The sequence below is a fragment of the Pleurodeles waltl genome, chromosome 8, assembly GCF_031143425.1.
Source record: "Pleurodeles waltl isolate 20211129_DDA chromosome 8, aPleWal1.hap1.20221129, whole genome shotgun sequence".
NCBI classification, from domain to species: Eukaryota; Metazoa; Chordata; class Amphibia; order Caudata; family Salamandridae; genus Pleurodeles; species Pleurodeles waltl.
The window spans coordinates 1317318341-1317340342 of NC_090447.1; the positions used below are offsets into that span (position 1 = coordinate 1317318341).

The following is a 22002-nucleotide window of genomic DNA, read 5'->3' on the forward strand; positions in this document are numbered from 1 at the left end:
TTCAAATTATAAACACACTTTGTTTAAAGCTTTTTTGTCCTCATAACAATTTGGTAGGGTTGACCAACCATATTTGCTTGTGATACAATCACTACTAACAGCTTTCTCATAATTTGCTAAGACTGATGTATTGTATACTGAATGTACAGCTCTCTCCACTAGTCAACACTGTTGCAACTTAATATAAACATACGTCATGTGCTTTACTGTCGTTGTACCTGGATGAATTTGAGTTAACCACATTTAATTTCCATCTTCTAATGTGCCAATTTGCCCAAAAGAAAAGTTCATGTATGGATTTAAGTGTGCTAGACTGATTATGTGACAGGCTCTCCCGTGCACCATGTCATCAAGCAACATGCACAGACATACAGATTCAAGGAATGGCATCAGACATGCTCATGGTGCTGGGTATAGGCAGAACTATCAGTGCTGTCATCCGAGACATGATGGAAACTTTTGCTTCTGTTGTTTTCTTCTCCAACTGCAGGGATACACACTACATTGACTCTGAACAAAATGGAAGATTGCTTTTCACTTCAAGGACCAAATATGGACACAGAGCCGATGCAATGTCAGTGCACAGCCCACTACACCCATTCCCTGGAGAACTGCTACTACCATTCTCAGTTCAACCTGCCTCCAGGCATGTGCCAGCTGTGATGAACTGCAACTAGGCCCGGATTATACTTTTATTGTGCAAGAGTAGTCATTTGTAAATCTGATTACTAAGTTTTGAATATTTTGTGCAGTTTTTATCTTCTCCAGCTTATGCTTCCCATATACTTTTCACTTATGGAAGACTGTGCTGATCAGAATATGGCTTTCAGGTACTGGGAAACCATATGTGTGCCATGGCAGCATGCGTTGACTTGCATTCAAGTGCATTCCGTGCATAAAATGTTCACATAGACAACTGTGTATTGTGTGTAATGTTTTTCATTTACATGACAATTGTAGTTTTTAATGTTTTTCATTTTCATGACAATTGTAGTTTATGTTGATTTTTTTTACTTTGCCCAGTCTCAGTTGCAGCCTATTCGGCGAAAATGCACAGCATTGCCAGGATTCCACAAGATGGTCAAAAAGATTAAGGGCCTGATTACAACTTTGGAGGAGGTGGTAATCCGCCCCAAAAGTGACGGTAAAGTGACGGATATACCACCAGCCGTATTACGAGTCCATTATATCCTATGGAACTCGTAATACGGCTGGTGGTATATCCATCACATTTGGGACAGATTAACACCTCCTCCAAAGTTGTAATCAGGCCCTAAATGTTTTCAAAGTAACCAGTTAGTCCTTGCAATTCATTTTTGCGTGGCAGAGAAAAGCAAGACCCTCAACTTCGCTTTGGCTTCACTCCCTTCCATATGTCTTTCAGAAGCTTTGATTTTCACATTAAGTGCATGGGAGTGTCAAGGACACGCTTCACCCCATAGGATGCCAGTAGTAGTTAGAAACAGCACCCTTACAATAGGTTCAGCACTTTTTGACACTTAGGCTCAAAAAACTCTTGCTTGGTAATTCACAGTCTAACTCCACTCTGTAGCAGACTATTCACATTTAAAAACGTTTAACACCACAAGTGTAGGCTGCATAATAGTGGGTCTGTGGTTAAACCGACATGCTTTCTTCCACTAAAAGCCTCCTCTTTCATATTGTGTTTAATAGCTATTCATAGCAATGCAGAAATGACAAATCGAAACATAGAAGAGAGTAGTTTGGCATTTGCCTGCTGTGATTTTTGTAAAGTACGGTTTAATGGAAAACCTCTATGGTACTGATCGAGTAGATTGGAATAAGAAATAAAAAGCTCTGCTCAGTTTAAGAAAGAAAGTTTCAAGAAAAACAGAAAAATAATCAGCCGTACAGAAAAGTGATATGCACGAGCCACGTGGAAAGATATTTCATCACATTGTGCATGCGTCAATGAGGGTGCTACATATAGTTGTGTCAAAATTATGAAAGACTGATATTAATAAAGATTCACCTCGCTCTTGCTGTTTTATGTAAATGTCCCCCATAAATAGCAGATCTGGGCCAAAATGGCTTTAACAGTGTCTTTGCATAATTTGAATGAACAAAACATGATTACTTCCACACCTCATGCAAATATGCAACAATTCAATCACCTGTAGTTAAGGTACTAACTGCAACGTGCCTACATAAAGTAATGTGCACATACCTCATTGCCATATTGCTTCCATCAATAACTATTGGCCGTAAGTTGTGGTAGTCATCCATCACCTCCTCCTGGAACGGCGAATCTGACCTCAGTGAGTCAACAGAAGAGGCTTCACGCAGTACCGCACTGTTAGAATTACCACCAGACTGATCCACCTCACTTTTATTTCCAAGTTTGACAAGTTCACCCAAAATATCGTTGATTAAAGCATCCGTTCCCAGTTTATTGAGCACCAGTTGAACCTGTTCCTCGGCATAGCCTAACTTAAGTGCAAACTCTAGTTTGGTTTGGTATTCCTTCACCATGTCAAGAGGCTTCTTTACCTCTTTCGAAGATGCCTGGGCCTCCTCGATCTTAAGGTCTTGTAAAATTTCATTTCGTTTTAATATATGAGGCTCAAAGCGAGGAGACCTGCATAGCAGACGGTGAGGTTTGGTTACTTGGCTGTGTTTGGCTGCAAATCTGCCTAACTGTTCAGCTTCATTGTCAGAACTTGTACTCCCTTCAGAGTCGCAACCAGAGCTGCAAGTCTCTTCCGAGGTCTCCTTGTCCGAATCCTCCTTCCTGGAGTTAACTTTATCCATTGTCGGTTTCTCCACCATGGACCAAGGTGCAATTGCACTCAGATGTGTGTTGGAGTTCTCCACATAGAGGTGGCCAAGGTCAAGCTCCAAATGATCTTCCAAGCCCATGAAGCTGCTGCATGTACCCGGCTCCGCCTCGCTATGTGTTCGGAATTCTTCATGAACTGCCTTATATTCCTAGAGAGACAGATAATACGTGTTTAACTTCTAAAATGTATTTGCAGTTACTATTGACAATCTAGCATTTTGTTTTATTTCTGAGTAATTTTATCAAGTATTTTTTATTATGTTTTGGCACTCTGAAAAGGACCACACAAATACAAATTATATAAAGACAACAAAAAAATATTAATACGACATATAAAATGCTGAGAAGGGATATACTCCATACTACTATACTTTAAAATAAAAAGACCTCAAATACAGATAAAATACAAATAAATTACAAGTGCCAAGGACTGGATCAACCACCAGTGCAAATCTTAACAACACAAAAAGCATTAATCCTAAACAAACTTGACAGTGAAGTTCATTTAGCATTGTGAGAAAATACTAATACACTGCTTCTATCATGATTTACATAACTTGACTTGATATATAACATACACAACTACTAATTCAAAAAGCAATAATATAAACATTTTAAAAATATTTTACAAATTTGAAAATATTTGTTTAATCTGTTCCGGAGTGAGGGGCAAATAAGCATTGGCGCGCTTCTGCTACCAAAGTTACATTATGCTTTAAAAATATTGGTCTTAACAACTGGCGACGTAATGTATAAAGAGAGGGGAACACACAAGTATCACATGGTTTAAATATTGGACATAACTCAGACAAAGATCATAAAACCTCCCCCGCTGGGGTGTACCCTCCCAAGCACCAGTGACAACTAGTAGCAGAAATAAATTCAACCTCAATAATACAATTGTTTTACGAATACCATGCAGAAGGTTCCATACCACATAAGGTTGGGGTGTTTTATAAATACTACTATCCACAACTATATTGTTCCGTACATGTTGCGCACAAAGCAAAACATCCCTTTTTCGAGTCACAGCATAAATAGATTTTTTATTCAGATTTGTTTTAAAGACACTTAGGCAAAGGTGCCATTTCCTTCCAGACAATGTCAAACAGATCCAGAGCTTTCAAAAAAATTGAAAAAAGAACACTTTCATGCATTAGATTGCAAACTATTTCATGTTTCAAAGTTGCACGAATGGAACCTGGCTCACTATTCAGTAAACTATTCCCCTACTTCAAAACAGCTGCCATAACAAACACAGTCGTAAAGAGGAGGCCAAATTCAAGCCAAGGGACGGGAGGAGCAGCCAGATTATTTAAATTACACATTTGGCGCCAAATACGCCCGCCTACCTTTCCAAAGAAGGACCAAAACTGCTCCTCCATTACTTCACAGGCATAACCCAAAAAGGGTGGTATTTTGATCTTATAGACTGCAAGAACATGGGCAAAGTGCCTTTGCCCACAACACTTATACAGTCTACCAATAGCTGAGGCCTGGAACAAACTTGCTTCAGACCGTTATGGCTTTCCACTTTACTAGATACACTCTGATTCTCTCCCAGGGCATAAGTCCACGTGGAAACATGAAGAGCAATAATTAACCTAACAAGATGTGATGGAATCTCCAATACAGACAATGTCCTCCAGAGCATCCCACGGTCAACCCTATTGAATACTGTGGCGAAATCAATCAAGGCAGAATATAAAGGCATATCCTTCCCCACTGGATATTTTTCCATCAGTGTTTGAAGAACCATGATTATATCTAAGATAGTGCAGTTCTTGCAAAAACCAACCTGCTCAGCAGGAATAAGGTTGTTACCAAAGGCCCATTCCTGAAGATGAAGTAAGCTACTTTTAGCAAACAGCTTCCCAATTGCATCCAACAGGACAATCTGCCTATAACTGATTCTATTCAGACAATCTAGCACTATCATTTGACGTTCTATGGCTCCTGTGATCCATCTATTTCATAACATCAATTGTCTAATTAGCATTTTAGGCTATGGAACTGATTCACAAAAGTATTTATGAGTATGTAAAGTAGTACCAGAGGAGTACTCTTTTACATACTATTATTTGTCTTTGTAAACTGCCCCAAAACATCAAACGTCCTTATTAGCAAAAGTGCAAAGTGGCCACAGTCCTTTTAATTTGTACTAATTGTAAATGAATATTCAATAAATATTCCCATTTTAGATCTTTCAGGGCTAATTCACAATACAATGCTACATAACAGTACATAACAGAACACTACAGGAGTACTAAATTCTGTTCTCGAAAAAGCCTTTGTGGTTAAGCCTCACTGCGCATATTAAGATTTATTGCACTCATACAGTTGTTCACCAAACTAAACCAGCATTGAGTTGACCAATAAAAGCCTAACATTGAGATATATCTCAATTTGTAAGCATCAGGGTACGGTAGAGGCCCACAATGAGGGAAAAGTAATGTACCTGAATTTTAAAACTGCAGGGTAAAGCACTTACTAACAAAAGTAATCTATCTCAACTTTTAACATGAGGGTACAGTACAGACCCACAAGGCGCCATCTAAACCTTTCCCCAGTGGGGTGTGAACAGACTAACAGAGGAGCAATAAAGAGGTATCTCAATGTAAATGATCATAGCACAGTCCAGACAGCAAAGGAGCAATAAAGAGGTATCTCATTTTAAAATAGCAGAGCACAGTGCAGACCAACAAAAGCACAGCAAGGTGTTTCAGTTTTAAGGTGGTGGGCAATGTTCAGACAAAGGAGCAATAATGTGGCATCGTGAGTTTCAGCACTGGGGAAAAGTTCATACCAACAGGTGAGCAAGAATGTGGTTTAGTTTTAAGTTGGTGTGTACAGCACAGTTCACCAAATCAGCAGTAGTGAGGTATCACCGTGACAGCTGTCATCAATAATAAGAATATGATTACATTTTACCCTTTAACACAGGCCATTATTTTCAAAACAACTACAGCTTCTTACCTCTTAACTCCAAATCCATTCTGCTTCAGAATTAAGTGAGGAAGCAAGCCCTGCTGTTCTGAAAACTTTGAGGCACAAAGCTGTGGCGTAGGTTCTCATAATGTTAATTAGGCTACTGGATTTGATCGGTAAGATCACATGGATTGCAGGTATTGAATACAATTCCACACCAGGTGACACCTGTTGGCCTAATCCGGGTTTTCCGGCTAACTAGCAGCACCTCATCTCTGGCTGAGACGATTGTGGCAACCGAGCACATGGCAAGATAGACTCCTCAGGGAATCGAGGTTAATCAGATCACATCCCTTTCTCTCAGTTACCAAAAGTCTCACTCCAGCAAAGAGAACAGAGGCAGAATATAGTTAATTAAGCATTTATTGAAATAACTGCATCTTAGATAAAAGTGTATGTTCAGCAATAACTAGGATGATAAAACACAATAAAAGCAAGCATGTGAGTAGAAGTGTAAAACACAAAAACAATCCTACAATCCTGTCAAAAGGGGATGGACCTATAACCCCCCTGCATACCCTAAGTATGAGCACAGCATACTAAGCCTAATCTGCCCTTCGGGTTTCCCCCTGGGAGAGCATCATCCCTCATACCTGGAGAAGAGGCTTGTAGTCTAGGAAGACACTGTCCCCATATGGATCAGGGGTTCGGCCATCTAAGCAGGTAGCTGTAGCAAAGCAATCAGCAATCAGCATAGAGTCATGGTCATCTTGCTAGAATCTCCCTCTAACGTGTCTTGGACCAAGGGGTGTTTTTATAATAAAACATCTGACATTCTAAGAAATAGTCCCTGCATATGAATGCGTGTTTTTCTGTGAATGTTGGAGACACAGCATACCATGTTTGTCACAATCCTATCCGACTGTAGCCTTGGAAGAAGTACAGGGCCTCTGCTAAGAATGCAATGTTTTCCTAGGCGAAATGACAATACGATAGAAACAATAAAAACAGCACCACAAAAGTGGCTCTTACTAAAAAATAAAATCCATGCTGCTGAAAATGTATCTAGGTGAAAGTGCACATCTAAAGCAAGGGTAGCTAAAATAACATGTATCAAATATGGCTAAAATAGCTATACAACAAAGGTTAACATCGTTGACCCCGATGGGTCTGACTTATCAAAATTAAAATCACAGCATCCATCCTGCCACTGGCATTCCTTCCCAAGGCAGGGACCACTACAGTACAAAAGGGAAAATATGTTACTAGTATGCACATTTTATTTATTTATATGTTTCTGTGGTCATCAGTAGCGTGACCAAAGCCTGAGGACACCAGAGGGCTTTACGTCAAACCAGACATATAAAAGATATATCAACAAAAATATAGTAAAAAAGCAAAGTATTAAAAGTAAAGCACATAACTACTTGTTGGGAGTATGAAGGTCCATGGCACAGATAAAGCCATTAACCAGAAGAAGATGGTTCACGAAATCAAAAAATAACGTGACCATCCAGCAGTGGCTATCCACCAAGTGGCGAGCCTTCAGTTATGGATCATTTGTACCCAGTCCCTGGGAACTATATAAATACAAGCATGGCATTTTAGTGTTTCTTTGTGTGCCCCTTCATGGGTAGCTTCAAGACTCCACTGCATTATCAACAGTGACACTCATTCCTATCGGACAGACTTTAAGCAAAATCTGTCTTTAGGTTACTACTACGTGTTGCTGTCTTTTGCTCACCTGTGATGTGTTTCCATCGGCTCTCCTCGAGAAGGCCTGGTGGAAGATGCCAACATACGAGCAGCAGGTGAAGTCCATGTGAAAGTACTTGCGTTGCTCACAGGTAAGCTTTCAGCCCCTGGTCACAAACCCTTAGAAGAGTTCACTGATATACAGGCAGCCACCAATGCTCCTCGGTGTGGTAAGTAACAAAAATAAAAACAAAAAAGGCTGCCCTCTGGATTCTGCTCAGTTTAATTAGAACTAAACCCCGGGACATAAGGCAGAATCCTGCAGCCCCCGCTGCCTAACTGGGCCTCCACCCCAGCAGAATCCTTCTACTTTGCCCAATACCAGGCAGCTGCCACAAGTGAAAGTGTAGGGGCACACAAGAAATTCTGCAAGGCATTAAGAGGTGCAATAAATATAACGCAGCTCACTATGGGTTAAAACTCAATGAAAAATATAGAAGTGCAAACACAATCACTTGTATCTCACAGTGAACGAGGTACCGGAAGTGACCTCTTTTGGAAAACGTCACCCGCTTTTGTCCGCCAGATTAAAAAAAAAAAAAATCCGATGCCTAGCTTTTTAGTATGTGCGCTCGGGAACATTTTAAACCTGAGCCTTGATGTTCAATGTATGGCATGTGGAAGCATGCGAAGAATAACAAGTAGGAATAGATAGATAATGTAATCATGCAGCAGGATTTAACAACTAACAAAGAAAAGGCTTGGCTGCTCCAGGGTCTGTTTTGGAGCTAGTTAATCAGGTGAAAGACATAAAAAGGACAACAAATTGTATTTTGAATTTGCATTAAAGTATATGGAGCATATTTACAAGAAACTGGCGTATCAGTACTGATGTGCCAGTTTTCTTGTGTCGCCCCCTGCCCCACCTAAAGACACCATGGGCGCGCCGTATTTACAATACAGTGCACCATAGGGTTCGTTACGACAATAGCGTCAGAATGTTTTACGCTATCGTGGCACTTTGCTGCACTAACGTAAAAAATGTTGATGCTAGAGCAGCAAAGTGCAGGGATGCCCATAGGTTTCTCTGGGTGTGATATTTTAACGCCTGCATACATTACGCCTGCCACAGGCATAATGTGGCGCAAGGGGCTGCAAAGTGGCGCAATGCGAGCGTTGCACCACTGTGAAAATACGGCGCAGCAAAAAAGCCTTTCTAACGCCACATTAGCTTAAAAAAAAAATGATGCTATTGTGATGCAGCAAGGCACTAGGGGCTTGCGAATATGCCCCATTGTTTGTTGAAAACTAATGCCTTTCACTGTGCTGCACCAAGGACAGTACTTTTTGAGAAAGGCCGCTCAGTAGGTTAACGCAGAAAACTACAAACTGTCTGACAGGTAAAGAGAAATACAGTCCAGTCTTTCGTCTTTTTTTGATGACTAAAAGACATGACACTGAGCAGGAAAATATCAAACGCCTGGTATTTACGATGTCACAAAGCTACAGAGATGTATTAAAAGTAACATTAAAATAAAATGATATTTTTAGTACTCATCAATCCCGTCTTGTTGAAAATTAGAAGCACCTTTTCTAATATCGGCGTTTTACCTAGCATGCATTTAGGTGCCCGCTAGTTACTGATCACATTAAACTCGAATCAATACTTTGAGTAACAAGTTGTATTTTGCCACACACAAACTTGGCACAGAAAAATGCCCACACGACATTTCTGCTCTTCGTCAGCATTCCGATAGGCAAAATTCATATCACATTTATTCAAACATGTTCAGTATGGTGAGCTATCATTACCCTCATACTCCACAATAAGGGTCTGATGTGAAAAGTTAGCGCCGCCTTTACGTCATTTTTTGACGCAAAAGCGGCGCAAACGTACAAAATATAATTATATCAGAAATAAATATTTTATAAGCTTGCGCGTCTTTTGAGTCAAAAAATGACCTAGAGGTAGCGCTAACTTTTCATAAATCCTACCCTAAGTGTGCACACATCCCCGTCACCAGTGAAGGACACCTCACTATGTACTTGAGAATTAACTGGCATTGGCCGAGCTTTCCCCCAAAACTATCTCGACAAGAAAAACTCACTGGATACTGGGCTGCCTAGCAACCAGAAGCTGGTTGCTAGGCTGCGCGCCTTTAACATGCAATGGTGAATGCTATCGGAGTGAAAGAATAATTTGGTATGAACAAAAGCCCGTGAATGGGACTGGGACTTAAGTGTGTCTGCTTTACTCCCTGGGAACAAAGCAGCTGCCAAACCAATCTCAGGGCGCCGGCGTCAATCTTGAGCGCACCCCGCAATCTGCGCTGGCCACAGGAAGTCAATGAAATTGGGCGCATTCTGATCTGGGCTGAAAAGTTTAGCTAAACTCAAAGATGATGAAAGTTAGACGTCCATAGTACAATGCCAACGCCTCTACCACCGGGCTAGAAATGTAGAAGTTTTGGGGGGCAAGAAAATGCAGATACCAATCTGAAGGCACCAACATCAATCTTGTGCGCACCCCGCAGTCTGCGCTGGCCAGCGAAAATGAATGAGAAAAGGTGCATTTCTGATCTGAACTGAAAAGTTTAGCCCAACATAAAGATGATAAAAGCAGAGCATCCATAGTATAATATCAACGCCTCTACCACTGGGCTACAAAGTTAGAAGTTAGGAGGGGAAGCAAGAACTGCATCAATCCGAAGAGGACGCCATCAATCTTGAGCGCACCCCACAATCTGCGCTGGCCAGTGGAAGTCAATGAAAAAGGGCACATTTCTCATCTGGGCTGAACAGTTTAGCCAAACTAAAAGATGATGGAAGTAGAGTGTCGATGGTACAGTGTCATTGTCTCTACTGCTGGGTTACACATTTAGAAGATAGGAGGGGAACCAAGAGCTCCTCCTGTAGACAAAACAGTGAATCAGTGTACACAAGCATAGCAGTGCACAAATGGTAGGATATGGAAGACTATGCAGAGCCTGCAATCTCCTCTGACCTAAGACAGTCCATGAAAAATAGCATATGCTGCAGTTTAGATTAAAGCATTTGGACCCATTCATAAAAGATCAATGTAGAGTGGATCAGAGTACGAAGCCAATGTCTTAAGCAAAGTGCTCAGCATTAGAAGTATGGTAGGGAATTGATAGCTTTGTTGTAGACACAATTACAGCATCCTTTCCCTAGTAATGCGCAGGTGACAGGGCTGAAAAACTCTGCACACCCTGCAATCTGCTGCAGCGGGAGAAGTGGATGAAATAAAGCACAGTTTGAATCTAGACCGAAAACATCGGATCAACTCAAACATGAGTAATGCAGAGTGGCCCACTGTACTATGCTAATGTCTCACCCAAAATACCACAAAGTCTGCAGAGGGAGTAAGAAGGCTCCTTTGTAGAGGGAGTAGGAAAACAAGTCCACCTGCCCAGTCAGACACAGCTAAGAGGATCTGCAAAGTTCTGCACATCCTGCCATCTGCTAAGGCCAGAGAAAGTAGATGAAATAGGATGCATTTCTAATCTAGAATGGTAAGTTTGGACCAAATCATATATAACCAGTGTAAAGAGAACCATCACAGATCAGGAATGCTCCCATTGACATATTTCACAACTAGAAGTACAGAGGGAAATACATTGCTCCCTTTGTAGATGGAGTAGTGAAAATCTGTCAACATGCCCCACTAATGCACGGGTGAGAGGTTTCAGAAAGCTCCGTGCTGACTGCAATCAGCTCCAACTGGAGAATTTAGAATTAGTTGGACACATTTTTGTTCTCGATTAATAGATGTGGATCAGTTCACATTACAATCATTGATTACAGGGCAATCCACAAAGCGCTCAAAACTCGTGCTCTCTTTTAGTCTGTCTCTCTGTGTTTCCTACCAGGTTCCTCTCGGTGTGTTCACTATGTACCTCCTAATGTTTTTTTTATCCTTGTCCTTCCTTGTTTTTAGAGTTGCCTGTTTTGCTCAGGGCCATGCTGCTTTTTTGGTGACCATGCTCATTTTCTAAATAAATAAAAATATATTACGAAAGAAGGCGGCCCATAATGCAATCCACCAGTGTATCCTAAAGTTAGAAGTACTCAATTGACATAAGAAGACATCTTGTAGAATGAATCACAAAACAGTAACTTCCAGCACTGAGGGTTTGCAAAGACTTACACACTCCGCAGTCAGCACTGATAAGGAAAAAGTAATTTAGATGTGAATGCTTTTCAGGCCAACTCAGTGACTACAAATCAAGAGGGACTCGATACGATAGGCTAGTGTTTCTAACCACGGGGCCTCCAAATTAGGAGCTTGCATGGGAACCAAAGTGTGGATGCTACAGACAACTGGAAATTGAGAAACTAACTCTGGTAACATCCACCACAGAGGATTCATACACCTGCCAATCCAAAGACTTTCTGGGTATTTGAGGGGGAGTTTGCAAGAAAGAAGTACAAATTACAAAGGAATGTAAAATCTACTGAGTAATGTCTCTTCTGGATATCGTAAAAAAATGGAAAAACATTCTAGAGACTATAATTAAGCTCATCTTTATTCACATCTGATGTTGTGAAACTTCCAACCACCAAAAACGCATAAAAGAAAAAGTGAATATGTTTGACTTTCCAGAGTACAATTCCTTTAAAAAAATTAAAAACTTATATTTACAAATAACAGGTACAGTACTGCAGCCCCCTCGGGATGTCAAACCCACCGGCATGGTTGGACAGGGATAGAAAGAAGGTCAGGGCACCATAATAAAAGTGGTCCCCATTAGTGAATTCTAAAGCCATGATTGCAATTGGACAGTTTTCAACTTGTAAAGATACACTGTAGAAGTGTTTGCAAAGTAGGAAAGACTGCATGGATTAGAGCAGGGGTCTCCAACCTTTTCTGTAACAAGAGCTACGTATGTTCAGTGAAACTTATCAAGAGCTACCAATAGTATTAGTATTGTAATAGCTACCACATCAGACAAGATTACGTTAGTGGCCACCATATGCAAGATTACTATCAGCGATCATCCCATTCAATCAGGCACGGTTGCAAGCCACAACATATATAAAGATTAGACAATATATAATGCCTCTAAGTGAGTAATACATAACAGCCATAGTTGCAATGCCTCTGGCACCAAGGTAGTAACATTCGTAAAAAGTTTTCACCAATGCCAAATTTATCTCTAAAGCATCAGCCTTATGTTTATTTTTGAAACTCTGCAATTTTTCACCTAATAGCTTATGAGTTTTGAAAATAAACACATTTTTCTTTCGACTATACACTCTAAATTATGGTATAAATATAATAATTCAACTGAGTAGAAGCTTCTAATTCAGTAGCCTGGGCTGCACACAGGAGAGTTACTTACTGGTATCTGGAGAGCTACCAGTAGCTCAAGAGCTACTTGTTGGCGAAGCCTGGATTACAGCTGGCTAATGGCAAAGTTTGTACCAATTTCAAGGAAATCAACCATAAAATGCAATCCAGGACTCCATTAAAAAGGCCCGCAAACAGCCAAAAAAAACGGCCTGTCAGACCAGCACATCGGCACTGCCCTATAGGCCACTCTAATCCTGCCCACCAACCAATGGAGTGTGCTTTTTTAGTCTTCCAGACCTTACCTACAGATCTCCTAAAAGCTAACCTTACTGCCGCCTCTCAGACGTGTCCCTAAGCATCGAAACCCCTCACTCATTGTTTGGCTAAAGGCTGCAAAGGATGGTCATTCAGGACCATGAAATATGGCATTAACTATGTTTTATGAGGAGCCACATCTGAACGGGAAAGCTGGAGAACTACATCTGCAACAATGGCACGTATGAGAGACAGGGCCTACGCAATTACTATGAAAAAAAATGATCCTGGGTTTACAAAGTTTACTAGTTGGTATGGTTTCCTTAAACAGGTGGCACACTAGTAACATAAACTGAAGTAAAAAAGAGAGACGAACAATATCTGATCGCTGTCTACTTAGGAATTGGGTCAGAGCGTAGATGACATTTTACCTCACAGGAAAATGTTCCAGTTTGAGCTCATACCTGTGTGGCATGAGGGGGGAGCATGGTGTGAGAAGGGGTATTTGTGAAGCAGGTTCTAGGAGCACTTTGTGCTGTTCTTGTAATAAGGTTGTTCTTTTAGCTAACATCTACACATATTGCCAATAAAAAGTTTGGAATCCAAAATAACGAAAAAGAGTTTTTGCTCTAAATTAGAATTCTGCCATTGTGAACTTTTAAAGATGTTCGCTTTACTCTTCGCCGTGCCTGTCGGGATTGACTAAATTGACCAATAAAAAGCAACAACTTTTACGTCCAAAATCTATCCAGTTGCAGTGACTCAAAGAAAGCACCATTGAGTATAAACTTCAGCATGCAAAGATTGCGAAGACGGCCGCTGAAAAATCACCCAGCAATCAGACACACACACGCCAATATTACAATGTGCAAATTACTTAAATGCCTCCCGGGAAAATCCTACCACATCCAAATTACTCAAAGACCAACCGGCAAACACCATTGTAGCCAAATTACTTCTCAGAACCAATGTCTTTTAAGCTTCTGGCACATGTACCAGGCTCCCTGAAGAACTCCATAAGCACGCGACAGCGCTTCCCTTCTGGGTGGGGTGACCAGATTTTGAAGAGCAAAAACCGGGACAGGTCAGACATAAAAGGAATAAAGAATTTACTCTCACTTTTATATCTGGCCTGTCCCGTTTTTTTGCGTAGCTTTGTGAATGTGTGCCTATACATATGTGTGTGTTTATATATCTATATATCTATATCTATATCTATATATATATATATATATATATATATATATATATACACACATGCACACACGCTCACATTTACAACACTACATATATAAAATTAGCTAGGGCTTGACCTCCCACCGTGCACCCCCATCCCACTCCCACCCACCTCGCTCTGCTCCCCACTCCTTCTCTGTGTTGTCTGAGAGTAACAGATAAATTACTTTAATTATTTCATACTTTACTTATGCTTCCCTACACGATCTGATCTTTGTCCCAAAAACCGGGACATTTAATTAATGATCTGACCTTTGTCCCAAAAACCGGGACATTTGTTTACAATTAAGAGAAGCGTCGGGACACCGGGACAGTCCTCTAAAACCGGGACTGTCCGGGGAAGTCCGGGACGTCTGGTCACCCTACCTCTGGGGACAATTGAAGACTCCCATGTTCTCCAACATCCCAGCATCACATCGAGAGAGAATCAGCAAGCTGCCTCTTACAAAGAGACCTGCCCCAGTAGGGATTTGCTATTACACGAAAAACACATATCATGACATCAAATCTTAAAAGGGGTACACAATAAAAAAAAAAGATATTTTTGAGATTTGAGTGAGGCAGCAGCAAGGACTAGGCCACTTAAGAGGAAGGACGCCATCATTTGTGGCGTGCTTAAATGTCCATACACTGATTGCAATCCATGTAACACAGATAAAGTAAGGGAAATGTTTACCGTTACACTGTAAAACATAACAAAAATGGTGCATTATTTTGGGTGGCAAATTGCAAATTAAAGTTGATGGTGGATGCAAGACATGTAGGCTAGTCACGTAATGAGGACAAAAATCAGAATAAATTAAGCTGAGTTTTAGCCGCCAAACTTCAGTGGTACACAAGGGGTCTGAACAATGGAACGACGCTCTCAAATTTGTAGGCACTGGGAATGTGGGGGAGTGCATCTTTATCTTCCAAATCTAATACAAAATGTGGTCTCTTTGCAGGCCTGAGCCCTCCCTGCTAATTCTCAGCAGAGATGCAAATTCTGTGTGGCCCTGCATTTGCGGGAAGCATCTGTGCCCCAGCTCCTATCCTTGGGGACTGGGTGCAGTGACCCTACGAATGAATTCGCTCTGCACACTCCTACTAGCGCTGTGATATACAAGGATGTCCCACTGAAAAGATCCAACAGCGAATAGGGATATAGCCCGGTTCCAAAGGATGAAGACCTGTCAGAATAAATTATTGATCCGCAGACCACCAGAAGGCCCAAATGCCATATGCCCAATATTTGGCAACCTGCTTTAAAATGTATATGTTTACTGGCAAGGCACCTGCTGCCAATGTAGGAAGACAACACAATGGGCGACTAATAATTGTTATTGGATGATTATTCCCTCGTATCTGGTTCTTTAGCAATCCATGTTTAGCGTAAAATAATGTACAGGCTATTGATGCAAAGCCTATTAGGTAGCGAACCAGGCCATGGAATCATTGGCAGGTAAATGCCACAAACACATCAAAACTTTCTCAATCTGGTGTCTCTTAAAATAGCGTGAGTACAGGAAATGAGGGCTAATGGAAGGCATCGGGGTCAGATATTCTATGTAGGAACATTATACACCATAAAAGTGCAATAAGCTTGTTAATAAACATTCAGTGTCCCAAAATGACAAATAGGCGCAATTTTAATCTTTCTGACCATTTGAATAGCCATATGTGAAAACCCCCAACTAACAGTGCAATAGAAGATGGGCATTTTACTTGAGACCAAACAAGTTGCCTCTGACCATGAGAATGGACCCACAACCACGAGTCAGTGTCAAAACTGCTGTCACAGTTATGAAGATGCTTGTGAGGGTCCTTCAACACAGGTTAAAAGCACAAGTGTGGTGGCACCGTTTACCTTTATTGAGGTTGCAGGATATATGACCTTGTGAAGCAGAAGGAGTGTGAGAAATCAATACGAAGATGTAGCCTAGTGGCCAACTTGCCATTTGTGGACCAAGAAGTCCCGACTTCTGAGCCCTGCTTCCATACTTGACTAACTTATGTTAGTCAGGGCAAACATACTATATCTTATCGGTGCCCCTTAGCAGCATGCAGCAGTGCTTAGAAATGGCATAAAACCAGTATTATTAAGCACTATAAAAAATGCTAGCATTGCCTGGGAAAGCATGTTGGGATTACTTAGTGAAAGTGTTCCACCAAATCAAGAACGAAGAAACAAGAATGACAGGTCCCTGGCGTCCATCGCTTTACGTTGCTATTGGATGGCAGAAGGTGATGTCCGGTTTTAGTCAAGGGCTGCATTTCGGGTTGTTCACCCAGGCCTCTTTTTCTCCTACCGTGAGATCCTTTAAACTCGGACAAATCAATTTGTTTGTCAGTTACATTCTCTCCCTGTAAAACAGTTTATCGGGTGATTGCACCTGGAGAAGAGATGATGTTGACAAAGATGTTGACTAGACACACACCTACGAAGATGCTTCTATGTAATACTGCGGGCGCAACACTGCAACAAAAAACATCTACAGACATCTCTTGAACAAGGTCAGAAGAACACTCCACTCTTCCGAGGACACTTCACGGTTTACATGTAACATGGAGTCAGACTAGAGAGCTTAACTAATTGTCAATGTGTGTTCACTCCTTGTACTACAGACATCTCGCTGCGCTAAACACACAACTAGCACCCACAGCTGAAATGAAGCTTGCAGTACGTTGCATGGGAAGAGGAAGGTGTGAGCAATATTCCTCAGTGCAGGGCACAACCACCACCTGAAAAAGAAAAGTATATTTGTATCCTTCAGCAGTGTATCTAAATGGTTTCCTTCAAATAGGGATGCCCAACGCATAACTATTTTCCCATTTAACATATTTTTTATTTGAAATGTATGCCTGTAGCACTTTCGTGTTTCTCCATTTTCACAGGGAGTACTCAGAGATCACATGCACTGAAGCCAGGAAGGCTCTTGAAGGGAAATCCTGTCACTCCCAGAGCTGCCTGGCACCTGCCTGGCACCTTACCCCATCTTAACTTTAACCCATTACTTCGTGCTCTTGACTTAACCTCAGTTAGTACTTGTGACTTAAATACTTTTTCACAAATATATCCAGCAGCAGATGGTCTGTTTGTGCATACACCAAGGTCTTATGTCTTAAGACTGTGTAAATGGTGGGCTCGGGATACCAAATGATGTCACAACACATCCCCAAACCCCAGGTGACGCCTTCAAACAGTCTGCATTGCTTATTGCTTGTGATTGTTTGAGTTGCAGGACACGGAAGACAGATTTCTCCGCATGTTTTTTTTCTCTACACTAAATGGCCAATTTTAATACATGAGCACTCAGATTTTCCACTGCGACTGCCCCTGGCAGGCTGGCGCTGCAAGTAGCGTCAGCTAATTACTGAACCGACAGCAACTTCTCAGAGCTCAAATACACTGAATTACTAAACAAAAGAGTAGATTAGAAGTGTTTTGAAAACTCCCTAGGCCTAGAGGCCAAGTTACCAATGCAGCACCAAGGACCTCTGACTTTTAATTCCAGCTTCCCTACTGAACAGAATTGTGTGTTTCTGGGCATATTATTTTGTTTTCCAGCGCACCAGGCTACTTTTCAAATTCAGGAGCAATTGGATTTTTGTTTAACTAATAATGGTCCATTTGTACTCAAGTATGTCCACCGTTTTTCTAAAAAATACAATTAAAAAAAAAAAAACGGAAGGGGGGCTTGATATGTTGAATGCTAAACTATTTGACTTTGACGTGTGTGTGTGTATATATATATATATATATATTTCTAATGGGACCTTATAAACACACATATATATATATTACTAATGAGACCCTATACATATAAATATATATATATATAAAACTAATGAGACCCTATACATATAAATATAAAAAATATATATATATATATATTTATATATATATATATATAACTAATGAGACCCTATACATGCATACGTGTATATATATATATATATATATATATATATATATATATATATATTACTAATGAGACCCTATACATACATACATATATAGCTATATCTATATATATATATAAGTATATATAAAACTAATGAGACCCTATACATATAAGTATATATATATATATAACTAATGAGGCCCTATACATGCATACGTGTATATCTATATATATATATCTATATCTATCTATCTATCTATCTATCTATCTATCTATCTATCTATCTATCTATCTATCTATCTATCTATCTATATATATATATTACTAATGAGACCCTAAATACTGCTTTCATGCTCAAAATGTGGTTAGGTGTCTGCGGTACTTTGTACTCAATACTCCAATATTTATTCCCGTCAATATCGCTTTGTGTCCACGTGCTGACTATCCCTTCCCCGAGATCGATTTCCTTTCTCCTTTCTGAGGTATAGTGTGCACCTGCTTCAAAAGTGCGCGCTAACATTTTTTCATGTCCCAAATGGCGAGAGACAATGCAAGTAAACTAATGAATATGTAATAAATGCACGGGGATGTAGTTTGTGTATTTAATTACCATTGTGCGGTGCGGAGTGCTGCTGTCTGTGCAGCTTAGCCCAACAAAGGAAGGGTGTCCCACCGAACAGATTGCTTAATGCTCCGGGGCAACAGATGTCTGCTGGAGCTGCAGGAGACCAGCAACTGGTGGCCTGCCCAGCTCCTGCGAACTTTCAATAGACGTATGCATATGCTCACACAATGGGGCATGTGGCAGGACCGCCAGCCTCTTTTTAACCCTTTCAGGCCTCCTTTCCCCCCAAGTGATGTTCGAGGTGGTCTTTGTTTCCTCTTCCAGAAACACACTAGGCCTGGGCCTCTCCAAGAATTAGCATCAGAGATGGAGCACTTCAGTTACCGCACAACACAGGCAACTGGCGAGCAGGTGACTTTTTCAGTACCTTTGAGGTACATATGTTGAAACCAAATGTAGTTTATGTAGTCTAACAAAGTGAGCTAGGAAATCAATCATGAAAATCAAACCAAACATAGTATGGCCTCTAGACGGTGAATCCCAGCACGCCAGCGACATGCACCACCAAACCTTGTGCAATGTGCAATCAGAAATCAACAATATTCAATGTCTTGAATTTGTACATGATAGCTATATTGCATCTCACCACAATGCATGAGTACAATCAAAGAACAGCACATCTTGAGCATCTTTACACCCTGGTCCTTTTTCTCCTTTTATACCAGACACTGCTGCATCCTCAAGCCATAGCTACTGCTAAAGATGTAGGTAACGATATTCTCATTTAGGCTCACTAGTATGGCTTCCTTCTAGACTTTTTCTAAGACCCCCTGGGAACTGCCATAAAACACCCCGCACAGTTCTTGTCTAGCAAGTAGACTTTTCCAAAGAAGAACTCGACACAGTTCTGCTCAAGCATCCAATTGTACAGAAAGTGAATGGCCCTCTCATGCAGTAAAACTGTAACCTCTTTGTTAGCCACCTGCTACCATCACTAGATAAAAGCAGTTCATCACGGGGAATGCCCCCTCTCGATTCAGTAAAACATGTTTTAAACACACCAACCAAGGCACCTAGTCTTAATGACATTTCTGAGTCTCATAATAACAACAGAATGTTGCTGTGATAATATTAGAATGCGAGTTGCACAGTGCATTACAGCAGTTTTCTACACTGATTACACCATTAATGACAAGTGTTTTTTATGATCACAGTTCAGTAGTACCCGTTTTATCGACCTCGTAAGGGAAAAGGCCGAATAGGCCCTTGGCGTCCAACCTGTAACCTGCAGGCCCCTTGCAGATCGCAGCTGCCAAAGCCAGCGCCAACCTTCGAAAGAATGGACATTATAGCGCTTTCTCATATACAATATTTGTTTTGTTTCAGGAGACTGCACAGGCGGAGAAACAAATATTTATTTGGAGAAACTTGCTAACAAAAAGTGCACTCCACAGAACATAACGTAGAAACTGCTTGGTAGCCCTCTCATTTGCCCAAAGATTATCTGCAAACATACCAACGCCGAGCTTTCAGTCACGCATACATGTCAACATTTGGGAGCAGCCAACAGAAAGATTTTGGAGGAAAAACAGAGCGACATAAATCCACCTTCCCATTGAATTGCGCTGAAGCAAGGAATGCAAGAGGGAGAAAATAAAAACAAATCTTTGAGAGATCGTAACATTCTTCCTAATAAGGACGGAGGCGGTACTCACATTCAGAGGACAACAGACCGACATGGGCTCCCTGCAGCAGTTGCAGCAGCGGCTCCTCCAGGCAGTGTGAGCTGCAGGCTCCCAGGCAGGCCAGCCGCACAATGACTAGCTGAACAGATGGGATGTGAGAGCCTGCGCCGAACTCTTACCGAGCAGGGCGGCAGCCAATCAGCGCCCGGCAGGCGCACAATTAGTGGGCCAGGCAGATGCAGGGCTGCCTCCCCGTCCCTGCGTCAGGCTGGAGTTGATGTCATTCTTGGGGGCCTGCCCTGGGCGGCGTGTGCATTAACGAGGGGCGTGCGGCCACAAAGGCCCACACAAAGGGGGCGCGCGGGCAGCTGCTCGGCGAGGGCCCCCGCCATTAGGGAGCAGGCTGCCAGCAAGGAACACCTGGCCCCGAGCAGACTGCTGCCCGGGCTCATTGTTCCCATTCACAAAACAAAGACAGAAATTATTCCCCGGCAATAAAAAAAAAAAAAAAGTTTTCTGGTGCACTCCAGTACCAAAGAAATAAACATTTCTGAAAATGATAGTCTGTCAAATGTAGACTCCTCTTACTCCCTCATTTTTGTAAAGTAAACAATTCTGAAATATATACTTCGCCAAGTATTTTTTTCAAGTTTTCTGAATTTCTCACTCAGTCTCAAAGTGAACGCTTCTTCAAATTATTTATTTATCCCAAAAAGGAAAATTCTTATATAAAAGTTTTTTTAGGAAGAGCCACGTCGAGGCAAGCTGTAAACTAAAATACACATGAAGCGATGTGTCCAGTCAAAAAAGTGCCTAGAGGCTATTCTCTATGCTATGCTAACATAAAATGGAACACTTATAAATAATAAAGACAAAGATTATAACTAAACCCAGATAACCCGGTGCTTTACCTACCCCATAAACACTCATGGGCCCAACGTGTTTTGAATTTGCCACATAAAAAAATAGTTAACTATTAAAATAATAAAGTATGCCAGAGAGCCGCACGAGTTTGTCCCAGCCACATATTTCGAGGTTGCATATGTTGGTTCTGATTAATTTTACTCTTGCAAGGAAATTCAGTTTTTAGAGCCGGCTGCTGAGTTCCCTTCGTTTATCTTGACCAGAAGCCCCGCCACTTTCCCAGCTGCCCCTCAGCCAGCAGCGCTGTCTTTATCTGCTTGCAGTCTCTATTGTGTCAGTCCCAAGCCTTCATCCATTCATCCTGCTTAGGGCAAACAGGCAAGGCGACAGCAGGCCCTACTGCACCGAGAGACTCCCTCGGTGTAATGAAAATCTAATGCAATAGATTCGGAGACATTTAGGACATTCTGATTGTGACTTCACAAATTTCAAGGTCATGTCACTGGCTCTGTACCAAATCAAGACTGTGGAACATGCGCGCCTCAGTTTAGGGCAAACATCCCAAGTTTCCTAGGTTCATATTCGAGTTTGTTTTCTTTGCATTCTGGTACTTGCTATATTCACTGCCTAAAGGGACAAACTGGACTACAAGTACCAGAATGCAAAGCAAAGCCCGCATTGGATGAACTACTAAACATATGGACCTAAGAAATCTATAAACTCTTCGTAAACAGTCATGCAAAATATGACGAGGGGCTTATGAGATTAACACCGCA

The 22002-nt window shown here is 41.3% G+C and overlaps 1 protein-coding gene across 1 annotated transcript in view; it reads right to left on the reverse strand.

Moving 5' to 3' along the window:
- ZC3H12C (zinc finger CCCH-type containing 12C) overlaps positions 1-20489 on the reverse strand; it is a 98161-nt gene extending 77672 nt beyond the window's left edge. The window contains exons 1-2 of the mRNA XM_069202308.1: positions 20393-20489; positions 2189-2949 (exon numbers count right to left, since the gene is read on the reverse strand). Coding sequence (XP_069058409.1) covers positions 2189-2949; positions 20393-20416 — 785 coding nt within the window. The 5' untranslated portion in view covers positions 20417-20489. The remainder of the gene's footprint in view (positions 1-2188; positions 2950-20392) is intronic.
- Positions 20490-22002: the final 1513 nt, after the last annotated feature.